Genomic DNA, 20,323 nt, shown 5'->3' on the forward strand with positions numbered 1-20,323 from the left:
CAAAGACAAGCCCTGGCGACAGCGCACCGTGTGGTGGCCCCTAAAGCCCACAATGACGTACTAGCAGAACCCTGAAGCGACGACAGCGACGAGCCGATGTGGCCGGTGGAGGCTGCTAGAACGACGAACAACGACGCCGCAGTGCAGACCGGTGAGCTGCGCTGGCGATGGGGTCTGGCAGCACAGGCTGGGGAACGCTGTGTATGCAGCGGGAGCGTAATTGACAGAGGGTGGGCTAAGGCTGGGAGAAGGCGGCTTTCCTGGCAAGGCACCGCACCACGACCAGGGTTGCGACAGTCCGGCTCGGAGGCTCAAGTCCTAGCGGGCAGGTCTTTCACAGGTGCAGCTGCAAAAGCAGACTACGGCAGCTTAAACTACACAGTGGCTGACGGACCGCGAGGCGTGGCAGCATCCAGGCGCTTTTGCGCGCTGGTGCTGCGACCCGCCCATCGTGAATCTGGCGCTTGAATACTGCACTTGCCGGCTTTGCGCAGGGCAGGGGCACCGACGTCATTGCCAAGCCCGCTTAAGCCAGATGTCATGCACGGGCGCAACCATCACGTCTGCCTCCAGTGAATGGGAGCAGCGAGACGACCGGCACGCAGACCACACTAACAGCCGCACGCCGCACGCGAACAGAAGAATCTTCTGCACTCGTCAAGACGTCAAGCACACCACGCCGTCGAGCCGAGCTTCCGCTTGCATCTACGCGACTTGCTCGCGCGTGCTGGTGCGGCTCTTCTAGCAGCGCGCTTGCGCACCCCAGGGACCACCTTGCACTCGCGTATGACTTACAGAGTCTGTGTACCGAGAAGCACGAGACGCGCGCCATATATCGATTGCGCCAGAAACTCCATACCCGCCGAAAGCGCTCTAGGACGATCGACGATAGCTTCGAATTTGCCAAAGCCGCCTAGTGCATCCCCCATTCGAATCGCGAATCGACGTAAACACTCATCAATTTTCCGACGTTGGAACAAGCCACGCCACGCCTGCTGAATCGGTTTGGTCGCTCTAGGCCCCGATGATCGTGGGCTTTCAGCCTCATTTCACACGCCAATTCCACGGTTGACCTGCCGCGCCAGGCACGCTTCTGGACACAGCCTCCGTGAACACGTGTTTGCCAGTGCATTGGGCCGAAGTCCTGGGATTGCGGTCTCTAAGGCGCCCTGCAACACATCTTCCCTTATATTACGCCGAAGATTACTAGGATCATACCTTTCGAGTCGTCTTCCAACGGCGGTCTGCGATTTCTGCGATTCATTGTCGTACGACGTGCAACACACAGTGAAACCCAGTCATTATTGCATCACCCAGCGTGGCCGCGTGCTTTTCCAACACATATGATGGGCTTTAGGCTGCACTAATCCTAAGTGTCAAAATCTCAACGGCGCCCCGCCGTTAATCGTACGACACCCGTACCGCACTGCTAACGCTGCGACACACGTGGAGACCCAATTATTACATCACCAGCCTCGATGAACCATGGAACAGGGTCGCTATAGTTGTCAGCGCCACGTGGTCGCCGAGATTCTCCCAAGTCATGCAAGTAATAATTTGGTCTGTCCCACAAAACAACACAATACCCGCTATCTACAAGCAGCATCTATTGCTATGCTGCCCAACGTCGAACATCGTAAGTTCGACTCCCCTATCGCCCCACTACCCATCATGTCATCCCCACACTATATATCCAAATCTTATTACACGCCAAGATACGTGCCGCTCGAAATCCGCTTCACACTGAAAACAGGCTTGGAAGTCGGCGCGGGACTGGCCGGCGGCGGCACGTTCTCCTCCGCATCGGCGAACGGGTCGGCTTCTTTCTCCTCCGGCTTGCTCTCACCAGGGACGACCTGGCTGACCGCCAGACCGCTCCCAAGTGTGAGCGAATGTGCACCTGTGATCTCCCAGCGCGCCTCACTATTTCCTGGCTTCGCTTCTCCCTCGGTGAAGAATCGCACGCGCATGCTTTGCGAAGGCTGATCGCGGGAAAAGGTAACCTCTCCTAGACGCCAGTAGATCAGGCCTTTCTCGCGTGAGAAGGTGCCTGCTGGCTTCGACTGGCAAGCAGTGGCCTTAGAGCCGGGCTCGAGTCTTAAAACCAGAACCAGATTTTGCAGTGTCACGCTGTTCTGATCGCCAATATTAAACTTGGGGTTCAGTCCGTAGTTGAGAAGCACCGAGATCTGAGTGGATTCCGTCTTCCATACAGGCGAAAGTAGTATCGGAGCGAACGACGCGAGATTCTCGCTTTCGAGATGTACCTGGTAGTGGAACGCTACCGAGGTTTTGGTAATCCTGGATAGATCCACTGTATATTCTCCTGGAGTGTCTATCACTTGTTCAACGAATGCAGGATTGGGTGCAACTTTCTCCAGGACAGGGAAGTTCTCCAATCGAATGTTTTCAGTACCGAACGGACCGGACGTGATGTCGACGGGGTTGAAAGCGAGCGCAACCTGTCCTATAACTAATGATTTGGTAACGTGTCCTTGCTCAAACCACGCGCTGACGGTTTCTACCAAAGATGCGTTCAAGCCTGGCTCATGCATATCTGGGTGCTTCATCGTCGTACTCGTAGAGCTGCTCAGAGATCGCCCAGAGCGTATGGATTGCGTATCTGACGCAGGGTGATCATCGGACGCCAAAGTACGGTGGGGTAGCTTGAAGACAGGAGATGCGGGCTGAGGTGGGAGTGCAGGAGGTGAGAAGGTTGTGTTTTCAGAGCTGGCAGATGGGATTGGCGGAACCTCCCCTATGCTTGTAAGATCAGGTGTCGCAGGGTTGGGTACAAAGATGGTATTGCGGACGTCTCGTCGTCCTCGTAGAGTTCCTGAGCGTCTGGCCGGTGCAGCTTGCTACTGATTGTCAACGATGTAACGATGATAGTTCGGACTGGGCTATCTTACCGCTCGTAGTGTATTAGCCATAACAGCCATGGCTGCATTCACATCGCCTTCTTCTTCTTGAATGGGTGCATTCTTGATGTCAAGCTTGAACTGCGGAGGTGGGTTTAGTTCGGTAGCGCTCCTGAGGTAGTTAGTCATGTAGTTTGAAGTCAACTTCAAAGACAAAACAACGTACGATCCTGCTTCTCTTGCCTCATGTTCAGCTTGCGTAATCGCATCAATAGCGGATGGCGGTACCGAGAACCCTTCGGCATCTTTCTCGGGCTGTTCATTGGCGTCAGCGTGTCTCAGGAGGTTTTGTGTATTGGCCATACCTCAGGTTGAGCCTCTTCCTGCACAGGAGGTGACAAAGGTTCAACGAGTTCGGGTATCGTGTCATGGGTAGTTCCATTGACAGCTGCCGGTGCTGGGATAGGGCTGGCAGCCCTTTCTTCGAAAGGCTCAGGGCTTGTCCCATTCGGTCGGTCGGCACTAGATTTGCGAGTATGCTTTGGCGAACCCGATACGTCTGATGGGCGCGGGGTCGTAGCAGTGGCAGACGAACCAGGACGATCTATAGAGGAGCCTGCTGTATCACGGTCTTTCGATTTGATCTTACCAAATCCGGGAAAACCAGAGCCCAGATTAGAGTTTGATTTTCTTTCTGGTGAGGCTTGTCGGCCATATGGATGCATACTCTGCCGACGACGATTCAATACGGTTCCAAAGCGCTTCAGGGGGTTTGAACTGTGTTTTCCCTTTTCTTCTGGTACTGTGGAGTTGTTAGATACATCTTAATGAGGGATATACGCAAACCTACCAGACCCGCTCTTCTGACTGCGGTTGTCATCCGCTTGTATTGTGGGAGGTGGTGGCATGGGAGGAGGGGCCAGGCTCCTTGACGGCGTTCCTACGCTGCTGCCTTTGCGACTGGCCGGTGGTGGCTTCTCGCCACTGCGCGCCCTCAATGCCCATGTTTGGATCTCATCAGCGGTCTCGATGTTGAGTAGCACATTCAAGGTTTCTTCCGCACTGATACGGTTCCTTTCAACTTGGTCCACTTCGTGGGTTTGGAACTGTGTGAGCGCGTCGCGAAGGTGGTTGAGCCTGCTTTCGTCCACCGCCTGCAGCTTCTCGAACACATATGGAGCTTGCGATTCCCATTGCAGGGTAGCATTCTCGACGTCGGCAACCGCACCAGCCACAGCAGATGCCTTCGCTTTTGTGCCCTTCTCCCTAAGCTTCTCTGCCTTCTTCTTCGCAGTATCGATTTCGCGGGCCATGGACGCCAGGTTGCCGGAGATGGTGGACATGCCCTGCACTTCGCGATTCGTCGCGGAGAATTCTCGCAGTGGCCGCTCGACATCGACTTCAATCTTCTGGGCGAGCGTGTGGTGTGACTCGGCGACAGCCTCGGTTGCGCTTACAATCTTCTGCCATGGCGTCGAAAAGACGCTGCTGCCGGTCAGCGCATGCCCTCTTGCTAGGCGCATATATATGTTCTCACCCGAGATCGGACGATTCGTCTGGCGGACGCTTGTTCGCGAGCTTCCGTAAGCCCTGTACGTAGGCTTCCTCTACACGGCGCCGTTCCTATTACAATCAGCTACCGCATTGCGTCGCGAGGTGGAAGACGGACCTGTAACCAGTCGGCGATGTGCGCATTGAGCTGGCTGACATGCTTCATGCGCCCATTAAGGACGTCAACGGCCTGCTGCGGCGGCAGTGCATCCTACCACTGTTAGCAGCTGTAGCTCGGACGGCGCCACTGGATGTCGTACCAGCAGACCTGGGTATTCTTTGCGCTGTAGTGCATCCATGGCGGGGTTGTAGAGAGACGCGCGGCGACCGCGGGGAAGCAATTCAGCCCTTTATCACATAGAAGACCTTCCCTACGAGCCGTCCGGGAGTGTTGCGGAGCTGTTGCTGTGTAGGACCTCACTGCGCTGTCACGCCTCGGGCGAGCCTTGTCCGCTTATAGCTTAGACCTAAACGCGCGGTTCGCCCGGGATTACGTCAAACGAGTGTCGGCGGTAGTTAATGCTTGAGATATAAGAAGCGTGTGGCAAGCAGAATATGGCGGGGGATACCCGAACATCATAGCGCGTTGCGATGGGTGATCTCGTGGGCAGCAGGGGAGCGATGTTTCTGTGGAGTGTGGCCGAGGCGTTCGCACAACCTTGGCTTCGAGCTACTTCTCTCACCTCTCACGGCGAGGCACGACACCTGGCCATCGCAAATGGCGACTGACTGGCGCTCCAAATTGGGCTTCTCCGCGCGGCTGGCTGCGGTCACCAAAATGCAAGTACCATGATCACCACCCATACGAGGTAGCAAGGCAGGGGCTAGTTTGCAAGGAGCACCTCGTAAGAGCACCTCTTCCAAATTTACGCGTATCGCGGTCGAGTTGGGCAGCAATGCTGAAGACAGAGTGCCATACATGACCTACATGACCATTGGACAACGAAGTGCTCCATACAATGTGTCTTGCATTCTGGAAACCATGCACGATTGCTGTCTTGTTCATGATCCAGGTCCCAGCAAAGCTTCCTGAGCACGTCCTAATCATATTGCAGAACATCAGCTCACCAAGCGTCTGATCCCACGGTTTCCGCGTCTGACGCACGCCGGGAAGCAACTGTGTTAGAGTCGCAAATCTACGATAATGCGCAATCCCCAGTACGGATCCATGACATTGGTAAAATGTCGTGATTACACTGACATTGTCAAGGGAGATTACGAGAAGCTGTGCGAAGAGGCGATAACGAGTCTTGGAGCACCTCCTATTGACTTCCATCCATACCAGGTACCTTGTTCGGCTGCGCATCAGCATCGCATCTGACTCAATCTAGGATGAGGACTATGTTCCCACGCCGTCAGGCATGGACATCGGTGAATACAGGAACGCCGTCTACCACCGTGAAGGGCTCTTCTCTGTCATATACAAAGCGATCACAGCCAAGTTTGAGGGCTACTTTGCTTCGTTTGGAACGACCGGTAAAGTAGTTGCTTTGAAAGTCACTACACCGTCCCATATGGAGCCACCACACGACTCAAAGCGTGAAGCCCGGATTTTGGCTCTCGCGGCATCGGATCGAGTTATACCCCCCTCCTGGAAACGTTTCATGAACCCGGTTCAAGATTCGTACTTGTGTTCCCTTTCATGCAATATGATCTAAGCAGGTTGCTACAGGATCGAAAGCTCTCGAAACCTCAGATCAAGAGCGCATTGAAAGACATGTTCTCTGCTTTATCTTTCGTCCACGAACGCGGTATAATACATAGAGACATCAAGCCGTCAAACATACTTCTCTCAAGTCATTGGATGGCCCAGCATACCTGATAGACTTTGGGATTGCATGGGCTCCTGATACTGTCGGATCTGAACCCTCTGACTCAAAGATAACCGACGTTGGCACCACATGCTATAGGCCACCGGAACTTCTTTTCGGTAACAAGAAGTACGGCTGCGAACTGGATCTCTGGGCTGCTGGGTGCACCGTTGCCGAAGCTTTGGTTCCTGATCATCCGACCTTGTTTGATTCTGGTGAGCTGGGCAGCGATCTTGCGCTCATATCGAGCGTGTTTAGTAGCTTGGGAACTCCGGATCTGAGCGTGTGGCCGGTATGACCTTGGTGCTGATATGCGTGCGGTATATTAATTGGTTCACAGGAAGCTGCAGAGTTTCCAGACTGGGGAAAGGTGCAGTTCATCGAGTTCCCCACTCAGCCGTGGTCCAGTCTTCTGCCCGGCACCCTGGATATCGAACAAGATCTTGTTAGCCAACTAGTTCGCTATGAGAGTGGTAGCAGGTTGAAGGCAGCTCAGGTAAGATTGTACACTACTTCTGTCATGGAATGGAAGCTGACGTAGACAGGCTCTCGAACATCGATACTTTGCAGAGTGACTGGTCACTCTCGTTCCTTGAGTGATATGCTTATATGCCTTTTCCAACAGCTATTCATCTTCAAAGACTAATACATACAATGATATGGCAACCAGAGTGTACTTAAGAGCTCATACAATGGTCGTTTCAACCAATGTCAATGAATGCGAGCAGGTCATACATCAGTGTAGAGAGAAATGTGAATTATAACCTCACCGTACACCCTAAGTTGTGGTAGGATCTGGCTGTCTCATTTTGCGAGGCTGAAAGCCAGTGCTATCGTGCTGTGTTCGTGGTGCTCTCACGTGCATGGGCGGTGGCCGGGGTTGATCTCTAGAGTGGTGGATGACGCGCTAAGCAGGCGCGACCTGGACCTGGCTAACGCACGGAATAGTCGACCGGGCACCCATGAAACCAAACGTTCCCTCGACATCACTAGAGCCCAGCACAACAAATAACCCCACGCCTTGTTGTGTCGCCTCGAGCTCCATATACTACATGTCGTCGCGACCACGGTAGCTGCTGCTAGGCGACAGCTGCGTAACACAAACACCCCTCTACTCGAGATCAACAGCGCCCCTCCACATTCGACCTGCACGCCAACACCATGGCCTTCTTGTTCCGCAAGTCAGCGAAGTCTAATAGCGAGCTCGTACGCTCTACCAAGGAACTGACGACCCGGCTGAGCGAAGAAACAAACCCCAATCCCAAGGTTCGCACATCAGCGCTGCATTGTTGTGCGCATAATTAACATGCAACAGACTGAAGATGAGCTGGCTCGAGACCTCCAGCAGCTGAAGATCAGGCTTCAAGGCACTCCCGGTATCTACTTGCTTCCTTAACTCGCACCGCTCTTACCATCGATTGCATAAGAATATATCTAACGGTTCGCAGAATCAGAAGTCAATCCAGCTTCCGTATTCGAGCTACTGAGCCTCATAATCCAAGACGATTTGCTCTTCGTTCTTGCAAACAATATCCACAAGCTTCCGTTCGAATCGCGCAAGGACGCTCAAGTCGTCTTCTCGACCGCGTTCCGCTACAAGCCCGCCGGCGCTCCAGATCCTCAAGTCCTGCATCACGTCATACAATACAGGCCGGAAATCATAATAGCACTATGCAGAGGATACGATCGACGAGAAAGCGCTATGCCGTGCGGAGGCGTGCTGCGCGAAGCCCTTAAGTACGACTCCATTGCCGCACTCCTCTTGTACGACGAGCCGACACCAGACGGAAAGACCCGCGATCTCGCAAGTGTGAACCCAGACGTACCGTCTTCGGGAGAGGGTGTTTTCTGGAGATTTTTCGATTGGATAGACAAGGGCGCGTTTGAAGTCAGCGCAGACGCATTCAACACATTCAGGGTATGTCAGTATTGGATATACAGAAGCACGGCAATTGACGACATTGTGTAGGACATCCTTACGAAGCACAAGAGCTTGGTGGCGGGGTACCTGCAAACGAACTTCGACATGTTCTTCTCGAGATATAACACGATATTGATTCAGTCAGAGAGCTACGTCACAAAGCGACAGTCCATTAAGCTCCTAGGCGAGATATTGCTTGACAGAGCGAACTACAACGTCATGACGCAGTATGTTGATTCGGGCGAGCATCTAAAGATAATCATGAAGCTGCTGCGAGATGACCGGCGCATGATTAATTATGAAGGATTTCATGTCTTCAAGGTGAGCTATCGAAATGCTGTACCGCTGAGTCACGATGCTAATGTTGCAGGTTTTTGTTGCTAATCCCAACAAATCCGTCGCCGTGCAGCGCATCCTTATCAGCAACCGGGAAAAGCTACTACGGTTTCTGCCCAACTTCCTTGAAGACCGTACAGAGGACGAGCAATTCAATGACGAAAAAAGCTTCTTGATTAGGCAGATAGAACAGCTTCCTCAAGCGCCAATGGCGCTCCCAGCAGCGGCATGACTTCCATCATAGCTCCTGTGGATCGCTTTTCAGTTCTGCTTTTGCATGGATGGAGTTACTATTGGGCGTATTGGCTTGGAGACGACTACCCGATTGAGCACTGCAAGCATTTCTAGCATCGGTGCGTATATATACATGCTTGACGAGATCATGCTATGAGACGATGCGATCGACCTTTTGTTGTTGGGAACGAAACCTTTGATGTACAACGATAGCACTTTTACAGAGAAGCCAAATTTGCGGCTTACACAATCTTCATTTCTCCATAATCTCGACCATTACTGCCGTTTTCATCGTGAATTTAGGTACAGCATGCCTCCCAAATGCAGATATTGACAGTCAAACTTGTTCCTGCGTACTTTGCACATAAAAAAGCAGCGGATTCGTTACTGCCTTGAGATTGCTGTGCTGTCGCACTGCTGGGGTAATGAGGTTCTGGCACCTGGATGCTATTTGTGATGACCTCTGCCCTTGCGTGATTGGCTGCCGAGCTTTGCCCGACGCTTCGAACGTCGAATGCGACATCGACGCCATCGCAACCACCCGCAGCTCTCACACCCACAATGGCCTCCAAGCTGGTACCGTTCATGTATCGCAGCGGGCCCCGCGCCTTGCGCCAGCTTCAGCGCACTCAATGGCGGGCTTTCAGCGTCACAGCACCCGCACGGAGCGACTCCCTGATGGTGGTGAGTAGCTCTTCATTGCCCTTCACACCTACAATTGCGCCGCTGACGGAGTCTACAGCACCGCGACACGCCGGAGAACAACCCGTCGATTCCGTTTAAGTTCACCGCTCAGAATGAGGAGCTCATCAGTGAGATCGTCTCTCGGTACCCCTCGCAGTACAAGAAGGCCGCCGTCATGCCTTTACTCGATCTCGGCCAGCGCCAGCACGGCTTCACCAGCATCAGCGTCATGAACGAGGTGGCGCGAATATTGGAGATGCCGCCCATGCGCGTCTACGAGGTGGCTACCTTCTACACCATGTATAACCGGACCCCGGTTGGCAAATTCCACGTCCAGGTCTGCACCACGGTAAGTGGGGAAGGTGCGCATTGAGTTGGGCCGCGCTGACAAAAATAGACACCCTGCATGCTCTGCAACAGTGACGCGGTCATGAAGGCGGTGGAAGACGTTCTGGGCATCCACCACGGCCAAACCACCAAGGACGGCCTCTTCACCTTCACCGAAGTCGAGTGCCTCGGTGCCTGTGCGAACGCCCCCATGGTCCAGATCAACGACGACTACTACGAGGATCTCACATACGAGTCTACGGTCTCGCTGCTTAAGGCTCTTCAGAACGCGGCCGAGAAGACCGGCGCACAGCCTGGAACCCCCGGTCTTGCCGGTGATGGCTACTCGATTATAACCGGCGAGAACAGGAACGTTGAGAACAGGGAAGGCATTGACCAGGGGCGAGGATACGAGGCCGGCAATGTGAAGGTGCCAACGCCGGGACCTTTGAGCGGAAGGAGTAGCTGTGAGCCCGCTGGCGGTCTGACTTCGCTGACGGGGGAGTTTTGGGGCAACGAGACTCTGAGGAAGGATGGAGAGTTGTGAGCTTGTATATACTTGTGGGTCTATACTTCGGTGTTTGTAGACTAAGGCTGACATCCATCAGGATTTTGTAGAACACGTAAACAACAATTTTCTAGTGTCAAATCATGTGTGATTCTAATGTGATGAATTGCGTTAGGTTGTTGCCTATGAACAGTATTGCGAAATCATCTGTCCTACTATGCCAGTCAGCTAAGCATACCTTTCTCATCGAACCGATGTTTTAGCATGACTTCAGCCTATCAATCCTGCCATCTGCAAATGAGGGAATCCAATGTCCGAGCACCTTCGACTTCAAAAACATGAGGTGAGTAGCGGGGGACCTTTTAGGCCGCCTGTAAAAGCTGGGCAGGAAGGTAATCCTGAAGTTTTGAAGCACAGTCCTACGCTCGCCTTGCAACCTCTGAGTCTCCTGCCCCATCATATTGAGCAACAGCCCAATCAACACAACCCACTGATCCTCCTCAACATGACTATCGTAATCTTGTTCATGGTATTCTTCAAATTCTTCATCCTCATCTTCTCGAGCTGACCACCATTCTCCAGAACGACGATGTCACCTCATGAAAGACGTGCATGCTATCCTTCCACCTACTTGACATACGTCACATCTCTAACGATACTAGACTTCTTCTGTAAGGACATCGAATACAGTCCCGCGAAGCGAAGGAGGTTCTGTTACTGCACCGACCACATCCGCACGTGCCAGGGTGAAGTCACCAGTATTAATCTCAGAAATGTCCATGCTACGATTACTGAGTTACGAGTAGCAAAGTCTCAGCACGGAGCCTTGTAGGACCAACATATGTAAGAAGCATGAGTATTACCGCCATGGATTTAAGGATTGCAGGAGTGTTATCTGAGGTTGACAATACGGGACTCGACGGCTGGACGTAGTGCTAGGTGGAGGAGGGATGTCGAAGTGATCTAGGCGAGACCTTGGGGAGGGGAGCGGGAAATGCGACATAGGGCATATGCCCTGAAGTGCTTGCTGCTGAGGCAAACGGACACTATCCAGTCTACAAGTAATAGATGGTCGTTGCAAACTGGTAAAAGTGACCAATCGTATGCGAGTTAGCCCGCGGTGAATGTAATCAGTCCAATCGCCTTGGCGGGCATCATCTCTCCACAACCCCCACACCCACACCCTCCTTGCGACCGCGCGATCCTCGCGACCATGGATGGCAGTGCGAGCGAGCCCGTTATCAAGTTCAAGCGGCGGAAAACCACGCATACGAAACGTACGCGACTTGGGATCGAGGACGAGCCGACCGCCGCCGCGCCGAAGTCGCCAGATGCCGTACCAGACGACACAAGCACGCCAGCTCCCGAGGAAGATGAAACTTCCGTCTCGCTGAAAGAGATATTGCGCAACCGAAAGCGACCGCGCGACCGGCTACGAGAAGCTGCGGCGCGCGCGGAGCTCACAAAGACACAGGCGCTTGTGCTACGAGAGCAGGATGCGCCGAAACAGGGCTATACGGACCGGTTCGTGCCGCAGACCGGACAAGTGGTGGATAGCGACGATCAGCAGATGTATGTTTGCCAACTCTCTCTCTCCTCCACTATCTATCCAGGTCGATTATTACAAGAAGAGGTATGGGTATGGAGGCTAACGAGCCAGTACGGAATACATAGATGCCCACTTAGCTGAAAGAAACCACCGCCTGTATGGCTGGCCCATCCCCCAACACCTCGCTGCAACCGTAGCTGCACTAGCGTCCGAGCCTGCACAGACAGTCCTCATCCCACCCAGCGCATCACATACGACCGCAGGCCGCACAACGACGTCAGAAGAGCCGAATGACGAGAAGAGCCACAGGCTAGCAGCTGGCATGGGCAAGCTTCAGGAAATAGATCTCGGACCGGCATCTACCTCGCGCGCTGAAGCCGCCTGGAAGAAGCTTGAAGGCGGACCATCCGTGGAAGAGCCTGTGGGTAAAGTGCGTCTAGGACGAGACGGCAAACCGCGTCGCCAGCCGAAGCGCCGCAATAGTGAAGATATCCGTCGCGACGCAATGGTCGAAGCAGTGATGCGTGAAGCAAAGCGTATGCACCTTTCTTCTCCCCTCCCCTCTCTGACCAACAGGCGCTGATTTTCTCAGTGGACTACTTTGATGACTCCAACCCTGCCGGACCCACGCCAGGCTCTACCAACAACGACGAAGCCCTCGTGGAGCAATTTAGGCAAGAATTCCTTGACTCCATCCAAGAGCGGCAGCAGCGCAAACCTGTTGCCCCGACACGCGGTGAAAAGGAAGCTCCCAAAGGTCCGAAGTTGGGCGGAAGCAGGAGCGCAAGAGCAAAGATGCATTTGCAGGAAGAGCAAGCGGGGAAGAACAAGAGGTGAATAACTGCGTTGGGCTTTGGCTTTTGTGGTTTTCTTCGCGATGCTATTACTTGATTTTTACCTCATACTTGAGTGGTGAGCGCTTGCCGGGCTGGCTATGTGCCTTGCGTTTGTTTCTCATGCTTTCCGTTTTAGTTCGGCCGTCAAGTTTCTTTAATTGTGTATGCTAATTTACTAGGTTTCCTAGGGTCAATGATGGGAGGGTACTTGAGCCCAATGAGTGGCGTGGTACGGATGTTAAGAGCTCTGCGTGGTACACGCAGCGTTGAGACTGAGAATCTTGATAGACAGCATTGCAAGGGTGAATGGTTTAGGTTGGAGGGCGCCTTGAGCTACGTGGTACGTCAGGCTGAAGCGGCATTACTACTAGATCACTTGAACAGGCGATAGCAATTGGTCGAATGCTGCCTCGGGAAAGCGATACGGGTGCAGGGAAGGTATATCCTACGACGCCAATCGCTGCAAACGGACTTTCCGCGCAGCAAAGATAGAAGGATTACAGCTCCTCGAATGATGCCAACAAGATTCCTCGACCCGACTCTCTGATCAGTATGGTTTCAACTCGTTCATCAACTTATCCACCGTCCAGACACAAATCCTGGCGAAGGCGAAGTCCCCTTCATCGCGCAGTGACTAATGCGCGAGTGGGCTAGGCATTAATTGAAGGTGACTCAGGCTGTTGCGTGCGCGGTCCCCCTTGCCGAAAAGTTTGAAGATATACTACTGCACTACTCGTCCTCTGGGAATTGGGTGCTCAAGATCATCAGCTGGCTGATAAGTGCGTTGTGCATGATTGCCATTATATGCATTCTTGTGAACGTACGGAACAAAAAGGACCCCGAACTGGGCTCTGAGCTTCACCCTTAATGCATTGGCTAAGATAGCTTCTGCTGCTTTGGTCCTGCCTGCGTCTGAAGCTATGGGCGAGTTGAAGTGAATGTGGTTTGGTCGCGGAAAGTCGAAGACAATGATGAACTTTGGGGTTTTCCATGACGCTTCTCGAGGACCCTGAGGCTCTGTCTTACTCTTGATAAGAACAAGGGACCGGAGCCTGGCGGCGCTTGGAGCTTTTGTTACTTTGCCTTCACCCGTGGAAGCCATCTTATATCACATGACTGGACGCCTGCCGAGGCTTATTAAGGACGCCTAACGAGAGCCTGCGGCATAGCATCTACCGTTCTCTCACCCGTCTACTTTACTTTCCTGCACAATCTCCGTTCGAAAACGCCATTCGAACCATGAATGGGCGAGGACACCTAGCACTCTGGAACAGTCCAGAATGGGTTCTTGCGCGCCAAGCATGCGAACTCGACGACACGACTCTGTTGGACCAAGCTATCTTGATGTCTCCTGCTGAAGATCTGGATAATCTGTACGGCCTAGTCCGCCGCCAGGCAACGAAGAACAACGCGACAGCGATCTTGCACAATCTCATCGAACGCGGTGTCAGTGTTGTACCTCAGTTTCCAGCAGGCGCTGTGGGCGCTTCGAAAGAGACACTCAAGCTCCTGCTTGCGCACGGCTGGGATATCAATGCGCGGGCAGATACCCCGAATGAGGCAGAACCTTTCATGTGGCTTGTTTCCTACGACGGCGAGTTGGTCAAGTGGTGCTTGGATCACGGCGCGAGTGTTCACCCACGCGGTCAAGAGCCCCTCTCCGACGACGTCATCACGAAATCCCAGCAGATGTGCGAGACGATGCTCGAAAAGATTGCCACGTCGGGCACTGTTGCGATGTTTGAGCTCTTGCGCTCTAAAGGGGCGCCCTTGGGATGGCGCCCGTTGCATCACGCCGTCGAAGCTGCTACCTATGGTCGTGATGGCCAGGAAGGAGATGATGAAAAGCTTGGTGAGCGGATGGCTATGGTACGTCATCTTCTCGACGTGGTCGGACTCGACGTAAATGCCCCCGATCAACCCGTAGGCGGCAAAGCTTTGCCTATGCGGTGTGGAACGCCGATTTGTTACATTCCAGCCTCTGGTATGCTGGAGAGAGACACTCGTGAGCTCACCTGGCTGCTACTGGACCGAGGTGCAGACCCAGCTCCTGCTCTCGAAATCGCGAAGCGGGACTATCCTAAATTTGCAGAGGACGTCAAGGCATGGAAACTGCAGCAAGGCAGCAGCAGCAAATGTTGCTTGCAGTAGGCAACGTGCCGGAGAATCTTCACTTATTTATGATAGACACGAACTCGAATCAATTAAGTGTCATAATTTTGCATAGGTGTAGGGATCCATCTCCATTCCCTCTATTGTAGAGGATATCTAGCGAGATCAAACCTGTTCTGCTTGTTTGATTTGTTAGACGCTCGAGTGCTTTAGGTCAACATGGAAGTACAGACCCGGAAGCGAATCCTGGTCTAGTACCTGCACGTCGCGAGGAGCTGGAAGAATTTATTACAATTCTGACCCAACGTGCCACATTGATCTGGCGCTCTTCCACCACACGTCGTGGCGCGATTAACGTACGGCCTGGTGCATTGCATGGCAGTTCCACCGTTACAGGAAAGTACTCCGGCTTCCGGCCCAGAGTCAGCGGTAGGCGCATACGGACCACCTCTGAAAACGCAACCTCTCTCGACGACTGTTCCTGCGCTATCAACGAGCTCAAAAGGCTGGCCCGGAGGACCACTCCCTGGGGAGACTTCTGGGCCGACATCGGTGATTTCAGATCCAGGATCTACGGTTTCGGAGCTTGCGAGATGTGGTGGGTCAACGTCGCCCTCGCATGGATCCAGTACCGCGCCTCTGTTGGCTTGTATCGCAACGTTTGCGGTTCCTGTAGTCCGGTGGACTCGCCAAATTTGGAATTCTTGCCATGGCCCGTATGTTTGGATGGCTTTGTAGCCTTGCAAGTAAACTGCGACAGTGGCATAACCCGGGGGGAATGTGTTAGGGCCCTGGGGCCCTGCCCTCTGTTGCGGATCAAATAGTACCTAGTGTCGTTTGATCAGCTTATGGGCTCGATAGTATGCCTAACACCAGGTTGTCTGTCGATTTTCTGTCACCTTTTCTGCAGGTAGCACCACCGAGCTGCCTCCCTTGTCTGAACCAGCAACCATTAAAGCCCCATTACGGGTTCTCTAGTAACTTACCCGGTTGCAGGACACAAGGTTGACTGTGGAAGAAATGGCATACAGCATGTGACTGAACATCGCTAGACATCCTGGTGGCAACTCGTAGGTGAAGCTTCAGGGGCTATCTTACCGCTCCTTTGCCGTAGCCCATGTTCGTCTGCTCAACGAGTCTCTTGACTCCCTGACGCTTATAGGCAAACGCTCCGACATAAGCTCCCGGCAGCAGTTGCGTTATGAGGGTGAATATCTGATTCACCTCGGTTTGGTATCTATATCCAGCTGGATCCGATCTCGTTAGCGTCCTTTGGGCCTCTTCGGTGTTCCCGTCCAAGACTGCACTTGTTCCGGCCATAATATAGCACTCCGGTTCTGGTCCGAGGTAAAAGGCATTGAGTCTCGAGCCGAGATACTGCTGTATGATGTCGAGGACGTCGGCCTGGAAATTGTCTGTAATACTCGGCCTCTCCCAGAAGTGTGCAACAAACGCCCCTGATACCATCAGCGTGCGCTTTTCATGGTGATGAGAACACAAACCTGTACCAGACGCGCAAAAAAGCGCGATACAGCCATTCAGTTGCTGGATCACTATATTCTGGGGACTGTTGCCCCATATTACCTGCGCAATGGCTGTATTTGAGTCAGAAGCGCCATCGTAATTGTCTACTGTAATGGTTTCGGCCCTCCCCTTCAAATTGGAGTACCACGCCTCCCAATCCCCAGACCCTGGTCCTGGTATGTCGCGCTCGGAGATGGTAAGATTCGATGATGAGTAGATTTCGCTTTCCACTGGGTACGGATTTTCGAGCTTCGGCCCCTCAACGACGGCTCGTCGAATCTTGCGCGAACAAGCAGCGCCGCAACTCGTTGGCTCGCAGTACTGCTGAACAGTCGTCGCGGTTTGAGTTGTGGTCGAGACAGTCGTGGCCGAACCGGTACAAGCGGTGATTGTGTAACAGGTACTAATCGTGCTTGTGGATGTTGTTCTTGAGCTCTGATCAGGGAAGACTGAAGTAACCTCTATAAACTTAGTTGTGCATGTCGGGAATTCCTTGCTAGTAGTGCAAGAGTCGTCCGGCTCATCAGGTGGCTACATGATCGTCAGTTTGTTCACATCAGATTTCTGTAAGTGGCCCTCTACTGATATGTGCTGAGGGCTCGTCCAGTTCAAGGAAGTTGAATTCCACTGTGAGGCTTCCGATAAATGTGTAAATAGACGAGTGCTTACCGCGTTAGGTCCACCACCCTCTTCGCCTCCGTATCCAGTGCATGACGCAGTATCCGCACAAGTACCACTATAGCAGCTCTTGCCTGAACACGAGCGTTCCGTGCAGCCGGGACTGATACAGACGCCATTCACACAGCCGGGTCCTGAGCACCCGATGCTAATGCATTGGGGTCCTAGGCAATGTCCCGTACCGCCGCCACCGCCACCTTCACAGCCTGGACCAACGCAACCGCTTTTTATGCAACCAAGACCTTCGCAGACACCATTGACACAGTTCGGTCCAATACAGCCAAAAGGAGTGCAACTTGGTCCTGTGCACACGCCATTAACGCAATCACTGCCGGAACAGCCAAAACTGGCACAAAAGAGTCCTGGGAGCCGTTAATGATGTGTTTACTGCTGCATGTCGTATAGAATACTTACCAGTGCACTTGCCATCAACGCAATCGCGCCCGGTGCAGCGGCCATTGGTGACGATCGGCCATCCGGTTGGGGTAGGCGTTGAACTTGACGTTCCTCCTCCCGGTATCGTTGTTGTAGTTCCGCCGATGACAGTTTTCGTTGTAGTCCCGCCGATGACAGTCGTCTTGGTAGTCCCGCCAATGACTGTGGTAACGGGCCCGCTTCCCCCGATAACCGTAGTTGTTCCACCCTTCACTGTGGTAACACCGCCGATGATGGTCGTCGAGCCACCAATTACAGTCGTGATTCCGCCAGCAACCGTGGTTGTCCCTCCGATTACGGTGGTGCTGCCTCCACCCACTGGGGGGACCGAGACTGACCCGCCTCCAGGGCACCATGCTGGTTCTGGGGCGCATGTCGGGCCGGGACTACCAACCGTTACAGTGCTCGCGGGTGAAGGGGCAACGACTTCAGCCCCCTTGTCGGACTCAAGGTCGCCGTTGAATGCGGAGATGGCGAACGCATAGTTCCATACTCCAGGAAAAAGAAAGTATTCGTCATTGCAGGCCGACGAGGACATTGTAACGTTACCAATGAGTTTTAATGTGCTTCCTTGGAGATTTACGTTGCGATTCCAGACATGATATCCACCAGCTGAGTTTGATCCGGACCAAGTAAGACTAATGACACCCGTAAGAAATCGGTCTTCGACACGAGCATTGGGGAGGGACACTCACTGTACTGTAGTAGGGTCATTCGAATTTACCTTCAGTCCGCTTGGAATAGGAGGCGTGCCTGCACCCGGCACTGCAGCCATGCCCCCTTCTGGAAGCCCTTGTCCATTTTGATTCCACGTTACTAGGAAGAAGGCATAGTTACGACCTGGAATCATATCCGTAATAATAGCAGGAGAACTCTTAAAAGCTGCGCCACCAATATACATACAGTGGTCCCACTCCCAGTCCCAGTAAAGGACATTATACTCGACAATTGAGCCTGAGTTAGGAGGAGCGTCCCACGTAATTCTTACTCCGTTACTAGTAGGCTGTATGTTGATGTTCGCCGGTGGCGGTGGTAGTTCAGGGGTAGCTACTGCTGATACAGAGGACGTGTAGGCGCTTCGAATATTACCTGCAACCGCACGGACAGAGACTGTATATTTCCAGCCGTCTAATGGCCATTGCGAGTCCCATCGATTAGTCTCGGCCGTGCCGGCAGAGAAAGTAGCCGTTTCTCCATTTACAGTAGCTTGTACATCATAACTGTAGGCACCATAAACTGTGTCTCGTTAGTCATAGTGTATTATGCCGTGGAAAATGACTTGCCGGCATCCCAAGTAACTGTTACACCTTGAGGAGAAGAGACGGCTTTGATATTAGAAGGTACTGGGAGGAACCTGATCAAACTGGGATCGCCCTAAAAATTGGTCCAAGGTGTTAGCAACGTTCTCTAATTTTGGCCGCGTGGTCATACCTCATTAGGAACCGCAAGAGGAGAAGAGCCCATTCCAAACCCATTTACCAAGGTCTTAGAAAATGCGCTAGCGAGCTGGTACTCACCCCACGCATTAGGATGGAGCCCATCATACCCTGAAATGCTTGGTCAACTGCATGGACTAATAAGGGACCTCAGATCCATCACTTACCGGCAGGGCAACCATCGTCCTGGCAGTCATAATTTCCTGCGATGTCGACTAGATGGATGGGGGACTGCGTCGTAGACATTCTCGACAGAAGCCCAGGGAGCTGACCATTGTACAAATCAGTGCCTGAGACCAGGTCATCGCGTCCTCCAATGTGTGTGCGATGAGGTATATTCGCTACCGCAAATTTCAGACTCGGGTTGACTGATCGCGCGTTTGTAATCAGAGTCTGGATACTAGCAAGGGTGCCAGCGACGTCGCTGTAGAACCAGCCCAAATCGTTGAAGCCCAGGAAGAGAAGCATGAGGTCCGCTGGATTCTGCTGCAGGACCCCTGCGATAAGGGCTTTGTCTACGGCAGCTGCTCGACCCCAGACGGCGAAGTGGTTGCTTTGCGAAAGGAATTCGGAATCAACGCCTGCCGCGTACCCACCGTCGGTGGTGAAAGAAGTATCTGCGGGTGCGCCGTACAACGGTGGAGGCTGCGGGGGCCGTGGTGGTGGAGGGGATTTTGTTCCTTTGTAGGGACCCACCATCTGAACAGGAATGCCGCTCGATTGGAACCATTGCCAGATGCGGTAGCGCCATGTGTAGTCCCCTTGCTGACCTTGAGTGATAGAGTCACCGACGACCAGTACCCGCGTGGAAGAGGCTTGACGCTTAAAATGGGATTGTTCGAAGGTAGAGGTATTGAATGAAGGAGTCAAATTTGCCACCATGTCTGGTCTCTCAGGAAATTTGACACCCGCTTGGACTGGGGGCATGACTGGGGCAATCTTGCGGGCAGCCTGGTACTGAGGATATTGTGTGGTATTGGTAGGAAGAGGAATTGCAGGAATGCTCGCAAGTCGTTGAGATTCCATTGAGGCAGAAGCCTCGATCTGTACCGCTGATGCGAACGGGATGGTCTCAGTGCTTGGTGCAATGCTCGGTACGGGTTGTGCTTGCGAGGTACTCCCAGCAGTCGCGGTTGTTATCGCGCCAACTGACAGGCCAGCCGAACATAGGAGGCAGGCAAAGAGAAGACGAACCAGACATAGAGACGGCATCATTGAACGATTTTAACTGGATGATAAAGAGGATGGACAGAGCATGACAACCATCCGAAAATCCGATACCCATAGGGATGGCATCCTACCTCTTTATGTATTGTTGGCTCATGATTATGATAAGATTCAGGTTCGGTTGACTTTCAGCTCAGGCACAGAGATATCTGTTGGACCCATGATTGCGAACCAGGAGCCTTAATTCCACAGACCTACGCTAGCCGAAAGTCTTACCTCTTTTCCTGGGAGTGCTGACAAGCTCATACAAGCTAGACGAAAAGATCTTACATGCATACCTGGTGGAGCGGATA

General features: G+C 53.1%; 9 protein-coding genes across 9 annotated transcripts; 5 read left to right on the plus strand and 4 right to left on the minus strand.

Annotated features, from left to right (window-relative positions):
* Positions 1-1,703: 1,703 nt before the first annotated feature.
* On the minus strand, positions 1,704-4,711 carry SYP1 (Suppressor of Profilin deletion; the record flags this gene model as incomplete). The annotated part of the gene is made up of 8 exons (XM_056219835.1): positions 1,704-2,861; positions 2,913-3,033; positions 3,088-3,176; positions 3,227-3,657; positions 3,712-4,346; positions 4,399-4,484; positions 4,531-4,623; positions 4,673-4,711. 8 exons carry the CDS (start codon positions 4,709-4,711, stop codon positions 1,704-1,706), a joined length of 2,652 nt encoding a protein of 883 aa, XP_056066962.1.
* Positions 4,712-5,556: 845 nt separating this feature from the next.
* CSK1 (mitogen-activated protein kinase) lies at positions 5,557-6,764 on the plus strand (the record flags this gene model as incomplete). The annotated part of the gene is made up of 4 exons (XM_056219836.1): positions 5,557-5,697; positions 5,744-6,036; positions 6,323-6,515; positions 6,564-6,764. 4 exons carry the CDS (start codon positions 5,557-5,559, stop codon positions 6,762-6,764), a joined length of 828 nt encoding a protein of 275 aa, XP_056066963.1.
* Positions 6,765-7,384: 620 nt separating this feature from the next.
* On the plus strand, positions 7,385-8,712 carry HYM1 (Hym1p; the record flags this gene model as incomplete). The annotated part of the gene is made up of 5 exons (XM_056219837.1): positions 7,385-7,489; positions 7,539-7,599; positions 7,672-8,141; positions 8,193-8,465; positions 8,515-8,712. The coding sequence occupies 5 exons, from the start codon at positions 7,385-7,387 to the stop codon at positions 8,710-8,712; spliced, it is 1,107 nt and encodes a 368-aa protein (XP_056066964.1).
* A 563-nt stretch (positions 8,713-9,275) lies between these two features.
* Positions 9,276-10,272, plus strand: NUO24 (NADH:ubiquinone oxidoreductase 24; the record flags this gene model as incomplete). The annotated part of the gene is made up of 3 exons (XM_056219838.1): positions 9,276-9,398; positions 9,457-9,747; positions 9,796-10,272. The coding sequence occupies 3 exons, from the start codon at positions 9,276-9,278 to the stop codon at positions 10,270-10,272; spliced, it is 891 nt and encodes a 296-aa protein (XP_056066965.1).
* Positions 10,273-11,446: 1,174 nt separating this feature from the next.
* N0V89_011104 (uncharacterized protein) lies at positions 11,447-12,619 on the plus strand (the record flags this gene model as incomplete). The annotated part of the gene is made up of 3 exons (XM_056219839.1): positions 11,447-11,805; positions 11,894-12,318; positions 12,375-12,619. 3 exons carry the CDS (start codon positions 11,447-11,449, stop codon positions 12,617-12,619), a joined length of 1,029 nt encoding a protein of 342 aa, XP_056066966.1.
* Positions 12,620-13,857: 1,238 nt separating this feature from the next.
* Positions 13,858-14,769, plus strand: N0V89_011105 (uncharacterized protein; the record flags this gene model as incomplete). The annotated part of the gene is made up of 1 exon (XM_056219840.1): positions 13,858-14,769. One exon carries the CDS (start codon positions 13,858-13,860, stop codon positions 14,767-14,769), a length of 912 nt encoding a protein of 303 aa, XP_056066967.1.
* A 212-nt stretch (positions 14,770-14,981) lies between these two features.
* Positions 14,982-17,905, minus strand: N0V89_011106 (uncharacterized protein; the record flags this gene model as incomplete). Its single annotated transcript, XM_056219841.1, has 5 exons — positions 14,982-15,557; positions 15,829-16,187; positions 16,233-16,785; positions 16,924-17,006; positions 17,347-17,905. 5 exons carry the CDS (start codon positions 17,903-17,905, stop codon positions 14,982-14,984), a joined length of 2,130 nt encoding a protein of 709 aa, XP_056066968.1.
* Positions 17,906-18,058: 153 nt separating this feature from the next.
* Positions 18,059-18,803, minus strand: N0V89_011107 (uncharacterized protein; the record flags this gene model as incomplete). Its single annotated transcript, XM_056219842.1, has 2 exons — positions 18,059-18,587; positions 18,799-18,803. 2 exons carry the CDS (start codon positions 18,801-18,803, stop codon positions 18,059-18,061), a joined length of 534 nt encoding a protein of 177 aa, XP_056066969.1.
* A 159-nt stretch (positions 18,804-18,962) lies between these two features.
* Positions 18,963-20,004, minus strand: N0V89_011108 (uncharacterized protein; the record flags this gene model as incomplete). The annotated part of the gene is made up of 2 exons (XM_056219843.1): positions 18,963-19,951; positions 19,998-20,004. 2 exons carry the CDS (start codon positions 20,002-20,004, stop codon positions 18,963-18,965), a joined length of 996 nt encoding a protein of 331 aa, XP_056066970.1.
* Between the last annotated feature and the right edge of the window lie 319 nt (positions 20,005-20,323).

The sequence above is a fragment of the Didymosphaeria variabile genome, assembly GCF_027946475.1.
Source record: "Didymosphaeria variabile strain IMI 356815 chromosome Unknown scaffold_8, whole genome shotgun sequence".
NCBI classification, from domain to species: domain Eukaryota; kingdom Fungi; phylum Ascomycota; class Dothideomycetes; order Pleosporales; family Didymosphaeriaceae; genus Didymosphaeria; species Didymosphaeria variabile.